The following is a 19682-nucleotide window of genomic DNA, read 5'->3' as shown; positions in this document are numbered from 1 at the left end:
AAGGATTTTTTTTTTAAATGAGATGGAACATTTGCGTCAGGGTGATGTAAATCAAATTAGGTTTTGCCCTTCACCGACGTATAAACACTGTATACTCAGTATGTTACCTCCCAAGTGAAAGTTGGGAAAAATCACTCGGGTGGGACTCGAACCCCACGACTTCCTGCTTTCTAGTGCATACTGGGGAAGTAGAAGGATTTTAGGGGTGTCATACCCCACCCCCCCTGATATGAAACAGCCAACCGATCCCGTTAGCTCGGTGGTCGAGTGGTAAGACGTTGGCACTAGAAAGCAGGAGGTCCTGGGTGCGAGTCCCACCCGAGTGATTTTTTTCCAACTTTCACTCGGGAGGTAATACACTGAGTATACAGTGTTTATACGTCGGTGAAGGGCAAAACCTAATTTGAGTGACTATTTTAATTTCAGACGATGCATCCACCCGGCCGACCCGTCTGCAGCTGATTCTGCAGGAACATGACAAGCAGATTGCAGGGCTCAGCGATAGTGAGCTACAAGAGAGCATTTTCCAGTTGCCCTACATCGCCATCTCCTACTTCAACGAGATGGGTGGAAGCCTATCCCTGAAGGAATACAATGTCCACCTGTACATCCCGCGTGACGCCCTACCCGCGGGAAGCCTTCAAAAGGTGTACATCTACGTCAACCCCAACGCGCCCCCCATTGATGGGTTGGGTGGACAAGACATTCCCCTATCCCCAATGATCCAGTGCGGTCCGACAGGGCTGCAGTTTCGAGACAGGGTGGTCTTGTCGTTTCCCCACCACGCCAAGGAGGGGACGGGATGGAATTTCTCCGCACACATTTGCAGCAACGACGAGGATGACTCAAAAACCTGGCAGGCTATGGATAGTCAGGACGACGGAATCTTGGTGTCGACTAAAAATCAGAAGGCCGTGCTACTGATGAGTCACTTTTGTGGAGCAGCTTTGACCAGCCAAGATCAGTCTGTCGCCAAAATAGTAAAAGTTGGGACATTTGGAGCTGACTTGGACTTAAGCGAAGACTGGTACCCTGTGCGGATTCACCTGTGGAATAATGATCCTGTGGCTGAGAAGGTACTGACTACTCTCTGATTTGATTTTAAATTGGGCTTTACTTTTCACCAAGATTATTTCCTAAACACTGTAAGTACTTACTGATGTCCAAGGGCTTTGTAAGAATATTTGCAAGCTCTCTCTGGTGGGACTCGAACCTTTGGGGGGAGAGGGGCAAAGAAATCATTTTTTGAGGGGGTGGGGGTTGGAAGGGAAGGCAACATAGAAAATCATTGACTGCGAAAATTTCAAAAGGGGGGTGGACATTATTTGGCGTTTGGGGGCGCTTTTCAAAACTATTCATATATACGTATTTATGTACGTTAAGCTAGTTTTAGGGCCATTTCTGAAGGTTTCCAGTCTGAGTCTTAAAATATGCATTGAATGTGCAGTAAAATATTGACTTTTCAGACTCTTCTTTTTTTTCCCTTCACCTTAATTTCTCTTTTTTCCTCGTTGTTGTTTGATTTTCTTGTGGTTTTCTTGGGGGGAGGGGAGGGGGTGACAACTGGGTGACAAGGTTGTTTGTCAACACAAATTAAAGTTTGGGGCTCGGAAAATTCTTGAAGTAAAAATGGAGTCAACTTTTTGGGTTTTAAACAGAATGTGATGGACACAGAATTGAGGCACGACGTCAGTTCCCAGCAACTGGATGTGCCACGAGACTTGGAAGTTGTCTTCAACCAGGGAGACGTGCAGGTTGAAATCGGAAACGTCTCAGAAGGCTGGCAAGCTGAAGACGCACAGGTATGCTCCCATCTGCTGTTATACCGGTACCTATTTTACATTTTACTACATTGTAGGGCCAATGATTTTCCGCGATCGCGGAAAACGGACGGAATTCGCGGAATCTGCTCTTCGAAACGGAAAAAGGAATTTGAATCTGAACAAAATAACTTCTGCAATTTCGTTGATAAAAAAAACACACTTTCATAAAATGTATCAAATACAAAACGAATTGTTGATGATTGATTGAACAGACGAGCCATATAAAAAATGAGTGATGTTTATATCACGATGTTGGTGGGACAAAAACGTTCAAGATCAGAGCAATAAATGTTACGAGATCATTACCGTTGTACGCGTGGTCATGGGAGTGACAGTTCCGACGCACGCCGTATGTAGCTGTCGGCCAGCGCACGGGTGAAAATCATCACACTCACGGCATGCTCTCGCGGGTCTCTTTTGCTCCATCGGCAGGTTTATTTTTCTCTGTGCAATCAATCCACCATTCGTATAACATCTAACTTTGGCTCTTTTGAAATGCATGTCGTGCTTAGGTCCAATAATCTACCGTAAACTATCCTATTTTTGTCGCTAACGTTAGCCCGAAAACAAAATGGCGGACATGAATTTCGCTTCAGCCAGCTGATGTGTGTGACATCATGGGATTGGCCTGTACAACTATTGCATGTTTCTCACGTGTGTGGCAGTGGCAGTGCAGTATACGACTTGACTGTGGCGAAGTTAAATACTACGTCTGTACATTGATCGGCCGTTGATAAAATAGCAATCTTTTTGGGGGCAATTTTCCTGCGCTCCAACCAAACGACTATTTCATTATCGTCTTGGAATTATTTTCTGTGTACATGGTATAGGCCTAATGTACAAGTATATAAAATGCCAATTTTTGTATTGGATGAATGTGAAACGGAATTTTTCAGCCTAAAACGGAATTTAGGATATTTGCAAACGGAATTTGCACTTTTCTGAAACAGAAAATCATTGGCCCTAACATTGTTTTCAAAAAAACCACAATGGGAAACTGACTAGGTGCACTATTACATATTTTTAGAGTTAAATTAAACAAAGAAATTGACTGGAGGGGGGTTTGAACCAGTGACCTACGGATTAGCATGCTGGTGCTCTACCAACTGAGCTATCCAGCCCCATGTTAGCGGTTCCCCAATTTGTATTGCATTGTATTGCATTGTATTTTTTCCCAGAAGAAGCCATGCAATTGCAACCATACATTGGTCGGGTAGTTTTGGGGCAGTACAGGGAGTAACAGGCAGGGCAGTTTAGGCGGTACAGGGAGTAACAGGCAGGGCAGTTTGGACAGTACAGGGAGTAACAGGCAGAGTGATTTGGGGCAGTACAGGGAGTAACAGGCAGGGTGGTTTGTGGCAGTACAGGGAGTAACAGGCAGGGTGGTTTGGGGCAGTACAGGGAATAACAGGCAGGGCAGTTTGGGCAGTACAGGGAGTAACAGGCAGAGTGATTTGGGGCAGTACAGGGAGTAACAGGCAGGGTGGTTTGTGGCAGTACAGGGAGTAACAGGCAGGGCAGTTTGGGGCGGTACAGTGACTGATCGGTTAAAGTGCCAGGGAAATGAGACTAAGTTGACTTGTTCTACTCTGGTAGAATTTGGGGTCTACCTTTTTTTCCCTGTCCATGTTACCGTACATCTGACCTCTCTTTTATGATTCTGATATCCTGTTGTGATTGAGTCCTCCTCCGAGAGTGATTATGAATAGCAAACTACCTGCCCAACAAATAAAACATTGTTTGAAGTCAACATTCTTAATGATACTTGAATGGTAAATTACAAAGAACCAAGGTAACAGGGACAGGATAAGGTAACTGGTCCTGTTTCCTTTTTTGAAATCCCTGATTGTTGAAATCACAAGTACATTGATTGGTAGTGTTGTAGTCAACTCAAGTCCCTCTAAGTTCAGTCACAAGTCGATCACAATTACCAGGGGATGAACAGAAAGGAAATTTGTCATAATTTATTTGAAAAGCTTGTGATTTGACTTGGAACTTGATGACTTTTGATTGACATGTGATTGACGTGTGACTGACTTGTGATGGACTTGTGATTGACTACTGACTTGTGATGGACTTGTGTTTGACTTGTGATGGACTTGTGTTTGACTTGTGATGGACTTGTGATGGAATTGTGATTGACTTGTGATTGACTTGTGATGGACTTGTGTTTGACTTGTGATGGACTTGTGATGGACTTGTGATGGACTTGTGTTTGACTTGTGATTAACTTGTGACATGTGTGATGGACTTGTGTTTGACTTGTGATTGACTTGTGTTTGACTTGTGATTGACTTGTGATTGACTTGTGATGGACTTGTGATGGACTTGTGATGGACTTGTGATGGACTTGTGATGGACTTGTGATTGACTACTGACTTGTGATGGACTTGTGTTTGACTTGTGATGGACTTGTGATGGACTTGTGATGGACTTGTGATTGACTTGTGATTGACTTGTGATGGACTTGTGTTTGACTTGTGATTGACTTGTGATGGACTTGTGATGGACTTGTGTTTGACTTGTGATTGACTTGTGATTGACTTGTGATTGACTTGTGATTGACTTGTGATGGACTTGTGTTTGACTTGTGATTGACTTGTGATGAACTTGTGTTTGACTTGTGATGGACTTGTGTTTGACTTGTGTTTGACTTGTGATGGACTTGTGATGGACTTGTGATTGACTTGTGATGGACTTGTGATGGACTTGTGATTGACTTGTGATGGACTTGTGTTTGACTTGTGATTGACTTGTGTTGGACTTGTGTTTGACTTGTGATGGACTTGTGATGGACTTGTGATTGACTTGTGTTTGACTTGTGATTGACTTGTGATGGACTTGTGATTGACTTGTGTTTGACTTGTGATTGACTTGTGATTGAATACTGACTTGTGATGGACTTGTGTTTGATTTGTGATTGACTTGTGATGGACTTGTGATTGACCTGTGATGGACTTGTGTTTGACTTGTGATTGACTTGTGATTGACTTGTGATTGACTTGTGATGGACTTGTTATGGACTTGTGATTGACTACTGACTTGTGTTTGACTTGTGATTGACTTGTGATTGACTTGTGTTTGATTTGTGATTGACTTGTGATGGATTCACTTGCAGTCCTGGTGATTGATTGTTTTCAGACAATTCTAAAGTCAAGGATTTGGAAGTACTGCACAAACTCAGTGACCTTTGACTTTGAAAGACAGTCGCATTGTGAGAAAAGTCTGCACTGCAAGGGTTACGTCTGCCAGGTCGGCCCACCAGAAGCTAGCAACGCAAGGACTGAAGACAAAGTCAAATTGCGCATCAGACCAAGAAGAGTAAGTGACAACCGATTCCAACTGGATTACCTGAGTTGCACCATAACAAATACATAGTGTGGACTCGGTACACACAAGTTGCAAATAGAGAGTTGGGGTGAGACCAACCTCGTCCCCAGGGTGTCGAACAGTACGCGCCCACCACTACCTGCTCTCTCACCCTGGTATTGGATCATTTGCATGTGCAAGATTTTTGAACACGTATGCAAATGAGGAACAGTCTGGTGCCTGGATATGTGTTACACATTAGCGTTTGTTTTTGTATGCGGTGTCTGGGGTAAAAACAGAGTCAATTCGTAGCAGCGCGAGTACGGCGTGAGTTACGAAAACACGATTTTTGAAATCAAACTGTTACGATCTTATCGAGACAACATGCAGTATCATATTTCATATTAATATGAGCAAATTAGAAAGGAAATTAGTATTTTCGAGAAGACGTGGACGAATGATCGCGAAAACACGTACTGCACGTTGTGAATAATAGCACCAAGTACATGATAAAAATCCATTACTAGCCAATTGCGGTATCCAATCAGGATACAGGAAGTTGCCTATCCAGGGTTTACTATTAGAAACGTGGTTGGAAACAAAGTAAGCACTGGGGACGAGGTTGGGGTGAGACATTCAAAGTCATGGACCTTTATTCATGTGGAAGCCATTTTCGATCGTGTTCCCTGAATGTACATGTATTTTATAAATTGTAAACTGGTGAATGGGATGGTGCCAGACTATTTACGCATTCCAAGCCTCACTTTCAATTCTGTTTTAAATGTGGCCTACAACATCATGGTATGCTTAATCACAATTTTTTAATTATTCATCAGAGCAGACTGGTAATAATTTGTAATTAACTTTACTTCATAGCTTTCATTTCTAGTCACAAGTTCCGAGAATGAAGATTTACCTCGCTTTCAATATAATATGGCTGACACGTGAATCAAGCCTATTGTTAATGGTCTCCGATACTGGAGTGTGATGGCCTAGCGGTTAAGAGTGTCATGGCCTAGCGGTTAAGAACACCGGACTCACGTTCTGGTGTTTCAGAGGCAACAGTGACGTGGGTTCGAGCCCGCCGGAGGACACTTGTGCTCTTAAGCAAGGCACTTAACCATTATTGCTCGTCCTTTGGATGGGACGTTAAGCCGTAGGTCCCGTGTGTTGTATAAATGCACGTAAAAGAACCCAGTAAACACTTATCACTAAGAGAAGGGGCTTGCCCCGGTGTTTCTGGCCTCCTGTATAAACTCCCACGTGGAGTATTTAGGAGAAAAACCAACCAAGAACCATACTCAAACGACAGATGCATCGACTTGTGCACTCTCAGAATTTGTTGTTCTTAATTAGCGCCATGCATCCATGGACCAGTATGTGCATGTGCCTCCGAGTGGAGGTTTTGAAAGTGGTAGAAAAGCGCTACATTTTTGTACATGTACTGTCCATGCCCGGAGTCCATGTACATTGTACTACAGGAGCGACTCGGGTTGTCCCTTATATGCACTAAATTTCCAGTGACTTGACTCTAGAGTCATTCAGAATGATGTCAACAATTGATCATCATTTTGGGTAGCTAATGCGTAAAGTGCTCGTCTCTCACCACTGGAGCCCTGGTTTGTTCCCGGGCAGGACCATATGTGAGTAGAGTTGTGCGTTGGTTCTCTCCTGTGCCAAAAAGGGTTTTTCTTTGGGCCCTCCGGTTTTCCTCCATCCCCCCAAAAACCACCAAACACTTTTGCTCTCTGGCTGTGCTCCGTGGTCATACATGTACTGATCGTATGGCTGGCTGCCAAAGGCCCCTACATTGTATACAATGCCTGCGGCTCGACCATGTTGTGGCCGCGTCCTTCGCAATTCAGCTTCTCAGCTGCGAGTAAAGGATGATTAGCCTCCCAAATTATTGTTATCAATATTATTTATATATATTTTGTTTGTAATTGTTTCAAAAGTTGCAATTAATCATAGTTACAATTTATAAGTTATGTATTTCCGGTCTGAAGACGATGTTGCTGCTGATATTTTTCTGACTGATACACGTGTAAATTTTCCCTTCAACTTAAATTAGTATTATAAAGTGTCTCCTTTCAGACAATTCATAGTATGTGTCGGTGCACGCTTTATTGACGGTCCTGATTCATTGCATTATATTTTACCAGACAAAGAATGTAAAACCAGACGAGAATGAGATGAGAGTCCAAGACCAACCCTCTGCTGATTCCAAGGTATCAGTTGTCGCTAACCTTCAATGTGTTGTAATTGTTGATTTTTTGTTGTTTAAAAAAGTTGGCATTAACACTGTGAAAGCCAAAGGATAAGGAAATTAAGTACTATAGTTGTATATAATCAAAACAGTATGAACTACATGTATGTTTGTACCTGGGTTTTTTCGGGAAAAAATGTCTGAGATGTGGGTTTCATTTCAGAAATCTGTTTAACCCTTTCTTTACCATGGGCGACTTTTGTCGACAAGAAGAACCCCCCTGCTGGTTCCCATGGGCGACTTTAGTCGACCAGGAAACCACACACAGAACACCCTCAACACAGATATATTCACTACTATTCAGAAAGGCGGCATGTTGATATGTTTGGCCGTCCATACATCAACCATATACCAGCTGAAAGAGTGTTTTCGGATCGTTCTAATGGTGTAGTTTATTCATAGTGTTGCCATTACAAACAAATGAGAAAAGTGCTTCAGAAGTATACACGCACAAAATGAGGTATGGAGTGCCATTTGGTCATGTGGTGAAGTGTCTTGCAGTTTGATAAATGGAACCAGATGAACAAATAGGCATAACATTCTTATATTTAGACATATGGACTACATTTTTACATCACATAAAAGAGTAAGGTTCAAGGAACAAACTTTACACACAACACTTACGATTTAAATCACTCCTTGGCAGTGAAAATCTGGGTTGAAAAAAGTGAGTTTTGGACTTGTGGTCATTTTGTTCACGCTCTAGTGATTTCCGCATGACTGAGCAAACAGTTTGGTCCTGGGGAGAGCCAAGTCAATAAACAATGTGGTAATGAAAGGGTTAATACCATTTCAGACATTGAATTTAATTTGTTTACTGTGAGTTTAACATGAACAAGAGGGAGGATCCATGTATAGGCCTTTCTGTATTGATGACTGGCCAGTATATTGTAACTAGGCTCCTAAGATGTCATGAAAAGCCCTAATTTTGTCCTGGAAAAGTCATGAAATAGTCATGGAATTTTGTTTCAAGATTTGTCATGGAAACCAGAATACATTATCATTATTCAATATTTTTTGTTTCAATCAAGGAAAATCTGGACGGGGCAAGAGTCAAGAAGGAGCCCGGAAAGATGTATGGAGATTACGGTGGCTTATCCCCGCAAGCCCTTCAAGACATAGGCAAACGTCTTGAAGCAGGTGACGGCGCAGACCAGCTCACTGATGAGAGCTTGACCGGTGCGCGGCTGATTGCAATGATCTCCTTCATGGAAGTCTTCAAGCTGTTCTTTGCCGACCAACGAGCGAGCCAAGTTTCAGATAAGGATGCGGTTAAAAGCCTGAGGCAGACACTGAAGCGCAAAGGATTTGAGGTTTCTGAGATGCTTTGGGAGGAAGGGTTGGAGTCAGGTAATACACGAATACATAATGTATAACCATAGGCGTCGCCAGGATTTTTTTTAGAGGGGGGCAAAAAATTTTTTTGCCAAAAAAAGCTTGTATTTCTCAACACATTCTCGATTTATCAGTTTTAGAGGGGGGCAGGGACATTTTGCCCCCCCCCCCAACTCATTAAATTTACACCACTTTGTATTCGCGCCTCTTTTTCTTTCTTTCTTTTTTTTTTTTTCTTCCTTTTTTTTTTTTTTTTTTTTTTGCTTTTCCAGGGGGGGGGGGCAAGTGCCCCCCCCGTGCCCCCCCCTCGCGACGCCCATGTGTATAACATGGCTTGAGTGAAAGAAGTGTGCAATTACTGGTCCTGAGGCAGTGTTGCAGTAATCGTACTTGTCACTCGTACTCGAGTACATTTTGAGAATGCTCATACATGTACTCATACTCGCACTGGGATCTCAAATACTCGGAGTTGAATTCCCGGTACTCGTACCCGAGAAGCAAAATACTTTTACTCAACTATTCAAAATCGTACTCCATCATCAAAGCACTTGTACTTGATTATAAGGACTCGGGGGAAAAATTGAAAATTACTTTTTGAATAAACACAATCTCACTCGGAGAGGCACGCGTGCTCCCTACTGTGGAGATGACTGATTTCCATTGTGTTGGTATTTGCACAGACTTCATGTGTCCTCTCGTTATATGACCGGTCTCTTTGTACTACATGTACCTGACTACCGGTCAAATGTTTTCACTTGGAGTACTCATTATTAAAGTACTCATACTGTACTCGTACTTTCACTCGGAGGTCCAAGTACTTGGACTCGGCATTTCAAAAATTATACTCGATAATCTTCAAGACTAGATAGGTACCAGATAGCTTGGTACTCGCGAGTGCTTTGTACAATGTACTCACATACAAGTATTGAACCACAACACTGTCCTGAGACATAGTTTAGGCTTATTTGACTACCTCGCAAAACAAAGACACCAAAGTCTGAAAAACATTTATTACACCTGTTCATTAAAAAATGAGACCAGTTTTCTGCAGCAGCTTAAGATCAATGCAGTATGGTCTCTACCCTTAAAGGTTACCCCATTGATACTCCTGGGTGGAGAGAGGCAATTGTAGTAAAGTGTCTTGCCCAAGAACACAATCACCATTTTCTCTGTTAGGGTATGAACTCATACCATGGCATATGAGCAAGACTTAACCATTAAACCACGATGCCCCATGCTCCACACTGCTCCAAAACAAGATGTTCTTCTGATGAGCCGTTTTTCTTTGATTGGACGCATTCCTCCAAGAACCGGCTGTCTACATTTATATTCAACTTCAACATTGTTTTATAAAACTGATCTTGTAATCAGGTTAATTTTTTTTCTTTAGATTCAAATCATAACAAGAGGGATTCAAGAAGTCTGTCCGAAGATGTGGCAAGTGTATGTAAAGACAATAATGTTACTTAATTAATCACAAATAATACAGTAAATTCATTGAAGATGGTTTCATAATAAAGTGTGGCCACAGGTACCTTTTTTTTACATGCATGTCCAATATGGAGTCCAGTTAGGTAACCCAAAAAGATATTCCATATGTTTTGTCTATTTTCTCAGAATGCATAGTATCCAGTGAACTGAAACCTCAACAGCTTTATGCAAACTGCGTAAGATTTTTAGCATTTCGGTTGCTTCCAATGAGAAAATGTCTGCTGTTTCATGTTTCAGTCAGAGATTGCCGAGCAGCAACGGTTATGGAAACTTTCTCGACAGTTGGAAGCAGAATGGGAAGAACTGGCAACGTATTTGGGAATAACGAGTGCAGAGTTGTTCAGGATCAAGTCTGATCATGCAGGCAATGTAGGAAACCAGATGCACGCGATGCTGGACCTGTGGTGGCGCAAAGGCAGACCTGATAGTGAACTTGTCGAAGCACTGCGAGAGGTTGAACGACATGATTTGGCAGAGCAGGTGCAGGAGCATCAGCAACAGCAGCAGGAACAACAACAGCAGCAGCAGCAACAGCAACAGCCGTTGAATGGTAACACATTCCATGAAATTGTAAGGATGGACTCTTTTGATTTAGACTTGGCATGACATCATACTGAATTCATCATCCGTGCTGTGAATCATCTTTAAACAGAAAACTTATTAGTAAAGCCTTGGTGATCCAACTATCCTTCCATCAAATCAAGTCAGAAATCTCGGCATTATCTTTGATTCATCTCTATCCATGGAACCTCACCTCACAGCAATCTCTAGATCGGCCTGCATGTCGATCCGTAACATGGGACACATGCGAAAATATCTTGACAAACACACAACTGAAATACTTGTTCATGCTTTCATCACATCCAAAATTGACATGGGCAAATCACGATTGTACATTGTATATACTTGTTCACGCTTTTATCACATCCAAAATTGACATGGGCAAATCAGAATTGTACATTGTACGGCATTAACCTAAATCGACTAAACCGTTTGCAGGGACTACAAAACATCAGTGCCAGACTAATCTCTCTCACTAGTAAACATTCTCACATCACTCCTGTACCAGAATTTGAGTTGCTGTTCACTGTTCACTTGTAGTGCAGCTTAGTGATTAGGAATATCAACCACACCTCCATCAAAGTTGTAGTTGAAAGTTTCTTGGTTGCCATGTTCACATCATGATGCGAAAGAAAGCTCGCAGAGGAGATGTGGCAAGTTCATTGAGAATGTTCTCCTCTTGTGATATGAGGAGGGCGCTGTAACATGTCTTGACGCGCGTCTAGTTCACGCTGGCGCAAATTTCATGCACTAGCCTAGATTAGTGAATCACACATGACCGCGTTTCAGCCAACCAGGATAAAGAACCAGCAATAGGCGTGTTATGATACCAAATAGTGCACAGCAAATATATTTGTTGATGAGTGAATATCATACGGAAAGCAGTCAGAAGCATGCACATCACATGACATTTTAGCTGATAACTTATAATTGCGTTGATAAACGTTTCTGTGCTGAGCAATTTTGTTTAGTAAGCAACTCCATCAAAATGGAAATTTAGTTTTGACAAATTCAAGAGAATTTTTAAAAGCAAAATTTAAAATAGCTAATAACAGCTCATATGTTCATGCTATACGAATAAGAAACAGGTTTGTGATGTGTTTTTGATTATTATAATGGCAGTTGCCCATAATAAGGCATAATACAGTGGAACGCCGCTATAAAGAACATCGCGGGATCCACAGAAATTGTTTGTAATAGCGATCGTTCGGTATAGCGATTTTAAGCTGCCGGTGTTCCGGTTCTCACTCTTCAATAAATAGCGCCCTTTGTTTAGAACTTCACCCTGAACACGCTGGTAGTTTCTGAAAGACGACTTTCAACATGTGCGGACTATTGAATCATGTAAGTTACACAGGTTTTTAGCTTACTACATGTACCTACAGCAATGGGAGGCTTTCGGGTCATTCCGTGTCAAATCAACACGCTTTTGGACCCGACCCTCACAGATTGAAACAATATTTGGTGTGATGATTGGCCTATATGAGAAACCCCCAGAACTGAATTTTTTTGTAAATTGACTCGTTAGTTTTTGAGATACGGGTCAACAAACTTTTGACTAATTAGCATGACCTCCGAACTTTAAATACTTGTATCTCAAAAACTATAGCGCCTACAAAGCCAAGTTGTACATCATATTAAAGTTCTTTGAATGGCCTCCATTTCATAAAATAAAACCAAAATCGTAGCATGAAGTGCAGAGAAAATGCGTAACAAAATGACCTTTGACCTCAAATTACGAAAAACAATATGCTTCAAATTTTGTAATTTTTTTTCAAATGTTAGTTTATGATGTCAGCAACAATCTTAAAAAAAATTGGGATGGGCGGTCTTAAAGTTTTTAAGTTATGATTTTTTTGAAGAAAGCCTGTCCATGAAAAAGTATGCATAATATTAAATGTACATGTACATGTACATGTACATGTATATGTATACATTGTACTTGTACTGTGTACATGTGCACATTTTACCTGTGCATCATGTTTGCCCTTTACAACCGCATAGTCTCAACTCATATCCAAGTCAGGTGTGTTTACAAACACAAATGCCCCGCAATTGTGACTGTTCCCATGACATAACACCACTCTTTTAACATCAACTTACACGTACGTACCTTGGTCACATGGAACGTTCATTGACAGCATTAGTGTCTTCTGTAGGTTTTATATGAATTAATCCCTAATCCCTATGATCTCAGAATAAATACAAGATTTTTATTGTTTAAGCCACTGTGACCTTGACCCTTGACCTTTGGACCCCAATGCGATAGGCCTATTTGGATTACCAAGAACGATCCACAAACCAAATTTGAAGTTCACATGTAAAGTATTTCTCAAGTTATCGCACTAACAAAATTTCTTTTGTTTTAGTCAGTGTTGTAGTCGAGACCGGATAGTCCGAGACCGAGACCAAGACCGAGACCTGAAGATTCGAGACCGAGACCGAGACCAGCCCCTTCAAGGCGGACCGAGACCGAGACCAATATGGTCCGAGACCGAGACCGAGACCGCTGATAATAAATAACAATAGTCGAAATAAAAAAAACAAGACACGTTATTGTAGTTGAAAAATGTAACCTTTCTATTCACAAAGAATACAGACCAAAATTTTGAACAGTGGCAGTGTTGACAAATTGAAACAAAACACCTTACTTGTGCAAAAAGTAGTTACACTTAAGAAATATGGGCTTTGACATGTTGTCTGCACCCAATCGTGACAAAAGTAAAAAGTTAAAGGTAGATGTTTCATCTGTTATAGGAACTCGGATCCTAAACTCCACAGTCACCCCTTGGTCTCAGCTATGACTTCTAACGGATATTTAAAGATGCAATTTTAATTTTACATTGCCTCTTTTTTCCTAAAATAAATTTAGGACTTGTGTACTTGATTTGAAAAAATGGGAGCTAGAAAATGTTGAATTAATTTTTAAATTTCTGTCATAGAATGTGGACTTGTAAATATAGACCCACAAGTTGCGAGGTGGTAGCCAGAATGTGCCAGATATGGATTTTAAATTTTTTTCTGAACGGGATTTTAATTTTTGAGGAATAATGGGGTACTTCAAAATATAAAATGGGGTCTCATCATACACTATCATGGCAACAGTGAGTGGTAACTGGTAAGAGTGTGTGAGTTCAAAGCTGGAAAATCAGGTAGAAAAATTTACTTTTGCTTCAAAATACTGTCCCAAATTAAAGAGAACATTGTGTGGGGTCGAAAATATAACTAATTTGAAGCACCTCATTTATTATCAGAATACAAAATGCAAGTGATTACGCCCACAGGGGTGGGCTAAACTACACAATCCCCGAAAATGGTTGACCCTTATTGCATAAATTGTTACAAGTTTATACTTTGCTTTATGTGGCCGACTCAACAGATAAATGCCGAACTTGTTCCAAATCGTTCAGTGACTGGTACTGCTGCAGCTTTACATGTACTTTCCAACGTGCAGTCGAGTCCAAACCGACCGCTATATATAACAAGCTTGATCTACGGGCTAGCAAATGTTTTAAATAACAACGGTACAGAACGAAGTGAACACAAAGTAATCGATCGAGCTGTAAAAGCTACATATTACCGGTCTCGACCCGAGACCGGCCAAAATATCGAGACCAAAGGGGGCCAAGACCAAGACCGAGACCACAGCTTCCGAGACCGAGACCAGCAAAAAGTGGTCTCGAGACCGGTCTCGAGACCGAGACCGGTCTCGAGACCTACAACACTGGTTTTAGTCACTGGGACCTTGACCCTTGACCTTTTGGCCCCAAATGCAAAAGGGTTCTTAGGATTACCAAGAACAATACACAAACCAAATTTGAAATTCATATGTTAAGTATTTCTCAAGTTATCGCGCTGACAAGATTTGTCCGGACACACACACACACCCACACACCCACCTACACATCCACCCACCCACCCACCCACCCACCCACCCACGGAAGGACAAGGCGGAAACAGTATACCCCTTCGGCTTCGCCGCGGGGCATAAAAATATGTTAAAATATGTTATACCGGTCTACGTTACTTTCATTTTTCACTCAACCAAAGTCTGTGTTGCAGTGTTCATCTCCTCGGCGGAGATCTTGTATACGCGTCCTGTTTCAGTGAACGGTTCCACTGCTGTTAGTACATCCTTGCCATGAATTACAAGTGTGTCTGGTCGATAGGGGAACTTGAAAGATGGAGATGGCCCATGGGGATGAAGAAAACTCAGTTCCACTTCTTGGGATGCTGGAAGGATCTCCTGAACACATGCTAGCCACCAGTAACAGTCATACATCACTGTAACATACCCCTTGATATCTGCAAAATCAATACATGCAGTTTGTCCATGGACTTGGAGGCAAACTGGTTCCTCCCTTGAGTCTGAGGAGGAGGAAAAATCAAGCACCTTAATATTGTCTTTAGACATCGGACAAAAACAGTGCAGCTTTTGTGTTCCTAGAATGGTACGTGCAATTTGGAATCTTTGCCTGAGAATATCCGCTTCATTCTTCATCTCTCGCCGAGGAGATGAACACTGCAACACAGACTTTGGTTGAGCGAAAAATGAAAGTAGACCGGTATAATATATTTTTTATAAGTAATTTTGTTCTGCCCTTAATATATATGAGTTGAGACTATGCGGTTGTAAAGGGCAAACATGATGCACAGGTAAAATGTGCACATGTACATGTACACAGTACAAGTGTACATGTACATGTTTACTTGTACATGTACATTTAATATTATGCATACTTTTTCATGGACAGGCTTTCTTCAAAAAATCATAACTTAAAAACTTTGAAAGCGCCCATCCCAATTTTTTCTTAAGATTGTTGCTGACATCATAAACTAACATTTGAAAAAAAATTACAAAATTTGAAGCATATTGTTTTTCGTAATTCGAGGTCAAAGGTCATTTTGTTACGCATTTTCTCTGCACTTCATGCTACGATTTTGGTTTTATTTTATGAAATGGAGGCCATTCAAAGAACTTTAATATGATGTACAACTTGGCTTTGTAGGAGCTATAGTTTTTGAGATACAAGTATTTAAAGTTCGGAGGTCATGCTAATTAGTCAAAAGTTCGTTGACCCGTATCTCAAAAACTAACGAGTCAATTTACAAAAAAATTCAGTTATGGGGGTTTCTCATATAGGCCAATCATCACACCAAATATTGTTTCAATCTGTGAGGGTCGGGTCCAAAAGCGTGTTGATTTGACACGGAATGACCCTTTCTCCATCTATTCCTTGGGGAAATAATAGCCACTTTTCCCTCTTCGGTTGACATTTTTCAACAACAATGTTCGGTACATTTTGCACACAAAATTCTGGAGCTGAGGACAATGTTTGGTATAGCCGAATGTTCAGTGTAGCGATGTTCCACTTTTGATAGGGATGATAGTTAAGTCCATCACAAGACTTGAAGTCCCTGCAAGTCCTCCATCCAGTCCCAATTCAACTCACAAGCTACTCCAATGAGCTTTGACAAAGGCATTCCTTTGTTACTGTTCATCCATTCTTACCTGTGACTTGACTTGTGATTTCGTCGGGTGCGTGGAAAGTCTTTTGGGTGAAAAATGGGTCAAAGGGTCAAATTCAGATTTTTCTGGCAATCAGTACAATCCTTACCTTTGATATACATTTTGTTGCGGAAGTGGGTATGCAAAGCCATGTTTATTCCCAGCAAAAGGACGTGACAATTAAGGCAGCGGGAGTTCCCTGTAAAAGGTTGTTGGCATAAAAATGTAAATAACTTCAAAATTGCGTAATACTTTGAAATAAAAATGCACAATATTATTTCATCAAATTAGGTTTTGCCCTTCACTGAGGTATAAACCACTGTATACTCAGTGTGTTACCTCCCGAGTGAAAGTTGGAAAAAATCGCTCAGGGTGGGACTGGAACCCACGACCTCCTGCTTTCTAGTTCAGATATCTTACCACTCGACCCCCGAGCTAACGGGATGGGTTGGCTGGTTCGAAGGGCAAAACCTAATTTGATTTACATCACCCCGACGCAAAAGAATCCATCTTAAGAATAATATTATTTCAATTATTAACAAATTTCATGAGCCCAAATTTCAGCCTTATGTGGTTTTCAATTTAGAAATGGGAGCAAGAAAACCTTTCAAATCAATGTTTTTTGTGTGCCTGGGCTGCTAACTTCCAATTCCATGGCACACGACGATGTACTTGTGAGTGGACTTGTGACGGACTCGACTCCATTCCTGCTTATTTTGTAGCCTAGAAAACCAAAATACTGAGACTTGTGAATTATGTGCGAGTAGCAAAACACACAAGGCATGGGTCTGACCGTCGTTTTTAATTAAATTTGCCGCTCCAGGAATAAAGAAAATGCGAACTACCTTCAGCTCGGAGGTCACAAAGCCAGACCAATTAGCCAGGGTCGGATTTTGAAGGAGGGTGAGTGCAGTGACTAGAACTAGTGTTTGGTGATGCAGATAAACCACCCGGATCTGAGGATGTATTGCTTCAAGGCTAAGATATCCCTTAAACAAAACAAGGATTTGATCACCGTTGAGCTCTATCTTATTAACCCTAACCCTCCTCAATCCTCCAAAATCCTCCTACTGGCTTTGGATGATTTTAGAGGATTGAGGATGAATTTAAAAGATGTATCGCTTTTTTGTGGAGGATGCATTACGTCAAGCCAGTAGGCCATATCCTGCATTGGTTATGTTCAGCCATGCATAAATCAGCCCTGTGTTTGTCTCGTATTTCATCCGCACCGCTTCTAACTGCCATTCACACTGCCTCAAACCATAGCAGTAATTGGCAGAGGATTTTGGAGGATTGAGGCATTGGTCACCCTCCACAGACTAAATTCAAGAAATAACGGATGATTTTGGAGGATTGAGGCTGAATCCATTTTTTTTTTGTGGCGATTGGAGGATTTTGCAGGATTGAGGTTGCATCCTAGCCAGAGGGCCTAGGGGGTTATTAAGCAATTTCATAGAGCTGCTTAAGCACAAAATTTGCTTAAAGGGAATGTACATCATTGGCTTTTGCTGTAATTTTCAGCAATGGAGTATTCGGGTTAGAATAATATATCAAATATTGTTACACTGACATGTTTGAAGTTTTATGTTCGAATATGCTGGAAAAACCAAGAAAAACAAAATTGTTCAAGTAGTCTGGTTCCCTGACTCCACTAAAATGAAATGGATCAATTTATAGTTGCCAGAAAATTGTAAGGTAAGGGAACCAGTGTAGCTGGCCTGCACCCGTTCATAAACATGTAACCAATACCAAACAAAATTTGGACTGAAAAAGGGTAAATTTGGAGCAGTAGTTGAAATATAGTTAGGTTTTTCCAATGGTGGTCGGAAAATGTATACAAAAATACCATTTTCCTGAAAATGACTTCACACCAGGTGCCATAATTTTACAGGATGCTTTAGACTGTCATTTACCAACATCCTAGTAAGGTATTTCTTAAAAACTTGGTAGTTTTATTTTTCGATTTTTGCAAATGTTGTATATTCCCTTTCAGCACAAAAAAAACCCCTTGCTTATTATAATTGGGTTACCGGCCCAAACTCCATGCGATGTGCATTGCTTGTGACTGGTATTTAGCTGTTGTTTACTTAGCATAACAATCACATGGAGTTTTGGTGGTGAACTGATTATATTAAGCAGAGTTTTTTTTTTGTGCTGAAGCAAATTTTGTGCTTAAGCAGCTCTATGAAATTGGGCCCATTTTGCATGTTTTGAGCTGGAAAATGTAATGAATTTAAAACCAAAGTAATTAACTTTGTATATTTTCATTTGCTTTTTCGTGTGTTTTCAGGTTTCCACCGTGCTATGAAGGAAACCATTTTAAATACAGGGCGAGTCAAAAAGAAAGTGACCTAATGAAAAAAAAATGTTTTGTAAAACGTGTGGCTAGCTCCATTTCATAGAAATAACATTAGGATTAAGTACATATTATTGACTAGTAACTGTGAAACTTTCATGTAATTTGAGTACTACATGTATGTTCACAGGTTATGTCTATTTTAATACAAACATCAAAAAATTCAGCTGTCCACCGATGATCATTTACCGTTCAAATACAATAAAATAAGGACGTTTTTCAGCCTTTATGAATGAATTACAATTTGCAAAGGAAAAATATTTTCTCATATGAATAGTACAAAATCTGACAGTAAAAATAATTTTTCAGTTTTGTCAAAAATTATAAAAAATCTCACTTGTATTTGAATGCCTGTGTGTAATCTCTGGTTCGCACTCAGCTCAATAGCTTCAATTGACATTCCATGGACAGTTGTAATAATGGATTATTTTAATAAAATATGCATTACTTCTGAAAGCATGGGTCAATTTCAGTAATTTTTTTTTTTAAGTGAGGAAGAACATGCTTCTCTAATATATGCTTCGTTGGTGTAAAAATTTAATTGCTTTGAAGGGGGAAAATCATTAATCCAGGTCACTTTCATTTCGACTCGCCCTGTATTCTGTTTTAAACTTCTAAATTTATATTTAAACCAAATGAATTAAAATTGCCTTATCTTGCGGAGCAAATCACTACTCTGAATCAAAATTTAATCCATTACGTAATCATTGTCCAACGCTGTCTTTATCTTGCTGATGATTCAACCTATTGTTATCAGTACCATTTATCGTAGTATTCATGTCCTTTGTCTAGAATAAGTGCAATAACCTTGCGGCCATAAGTTTTGGGTCCAAAATGTAAAAGAAACATCGGGTACCGGTCTCTATTTCTACACATCTCTCCATAGTCTGCCACCAGACTACTGAAGAGGTCATCAGTCTTTTCCAAAAGTTGGACGTGTACAACTAATTAAAGGCTTCAAATTGAAATCACTTGGCATCACTTTCAGGTGTAATATATTGAAGAAGAGTCTCCTTAAAAAAATTGAATTCA

At 40.6% G+C, this 19682-nt stretch overlaps 1 protein-coding gene across 3 annotated transcripts in view; it reads left to right on the top strand.

Moving 5' to 3' along the window:
* Positions 1-17376, top strand: part of LOC119735688 — a 33118-nt gene extending 15742 nt beyond the window's left edge. For 2 of the 3 annotated variants that reach the window (XM_038209542.1, XM_038209541.1), the window contains exons 7-14: positions 427-1076; positions 1659-1802; positions 4965-5144; positions 7295-7360; positions 8430-8748; positions 10124-10176; positions 10462-10774; positions 17118-17376. In XM_038209542.1, the coding sequence (XP_038065470.1) occupies positions 427-1076; positions 1659-1802; positions 4965-5144; positions 7295-7360; positions 8430-8748; positions 10124-10176; positions 10462-10774; positions 17118-17191 (1799 nt within the window). In that variant the 3' untranslated portion in view covers positions 17192-17376. Of the gene's footprint in view, positions 1-426; positions 1077-1658; positions 1803-4964; positions 5145-7294; positions 7361-8429; positions 8749-10123; positions 10177-10461; positions 10795-17117 lie in introns of all 3 variants that reach the window. The other variant, XM_038209543.1, reaches the window with a different exon arrangement.
* The last annotated feature ends 2306 nt before the right edge of the window (positions 17377-19682 follow it).

This window comes from Patiria miniata, unplaced genomic scaffold (assembly GCF_015706575.1).
Source record: "Patiria miniata isolate m_02_andy unplaced genomic scaffold, ASM1570657v1 HiC_scaffold_29, whole genome shotgun sequence".
Classification (NCBI taxonomy): domain Eukaryota; kingdom Metazoa; phylum Echinodermata; class Asteroidea; order Valvatida; family Asterinidae; genus Patiria; species Patiria miniata.
Note: the sequence above shows the minus strand (reverse complement) of the source record. Positions and strands in the feature narration are given on the sequence as shown.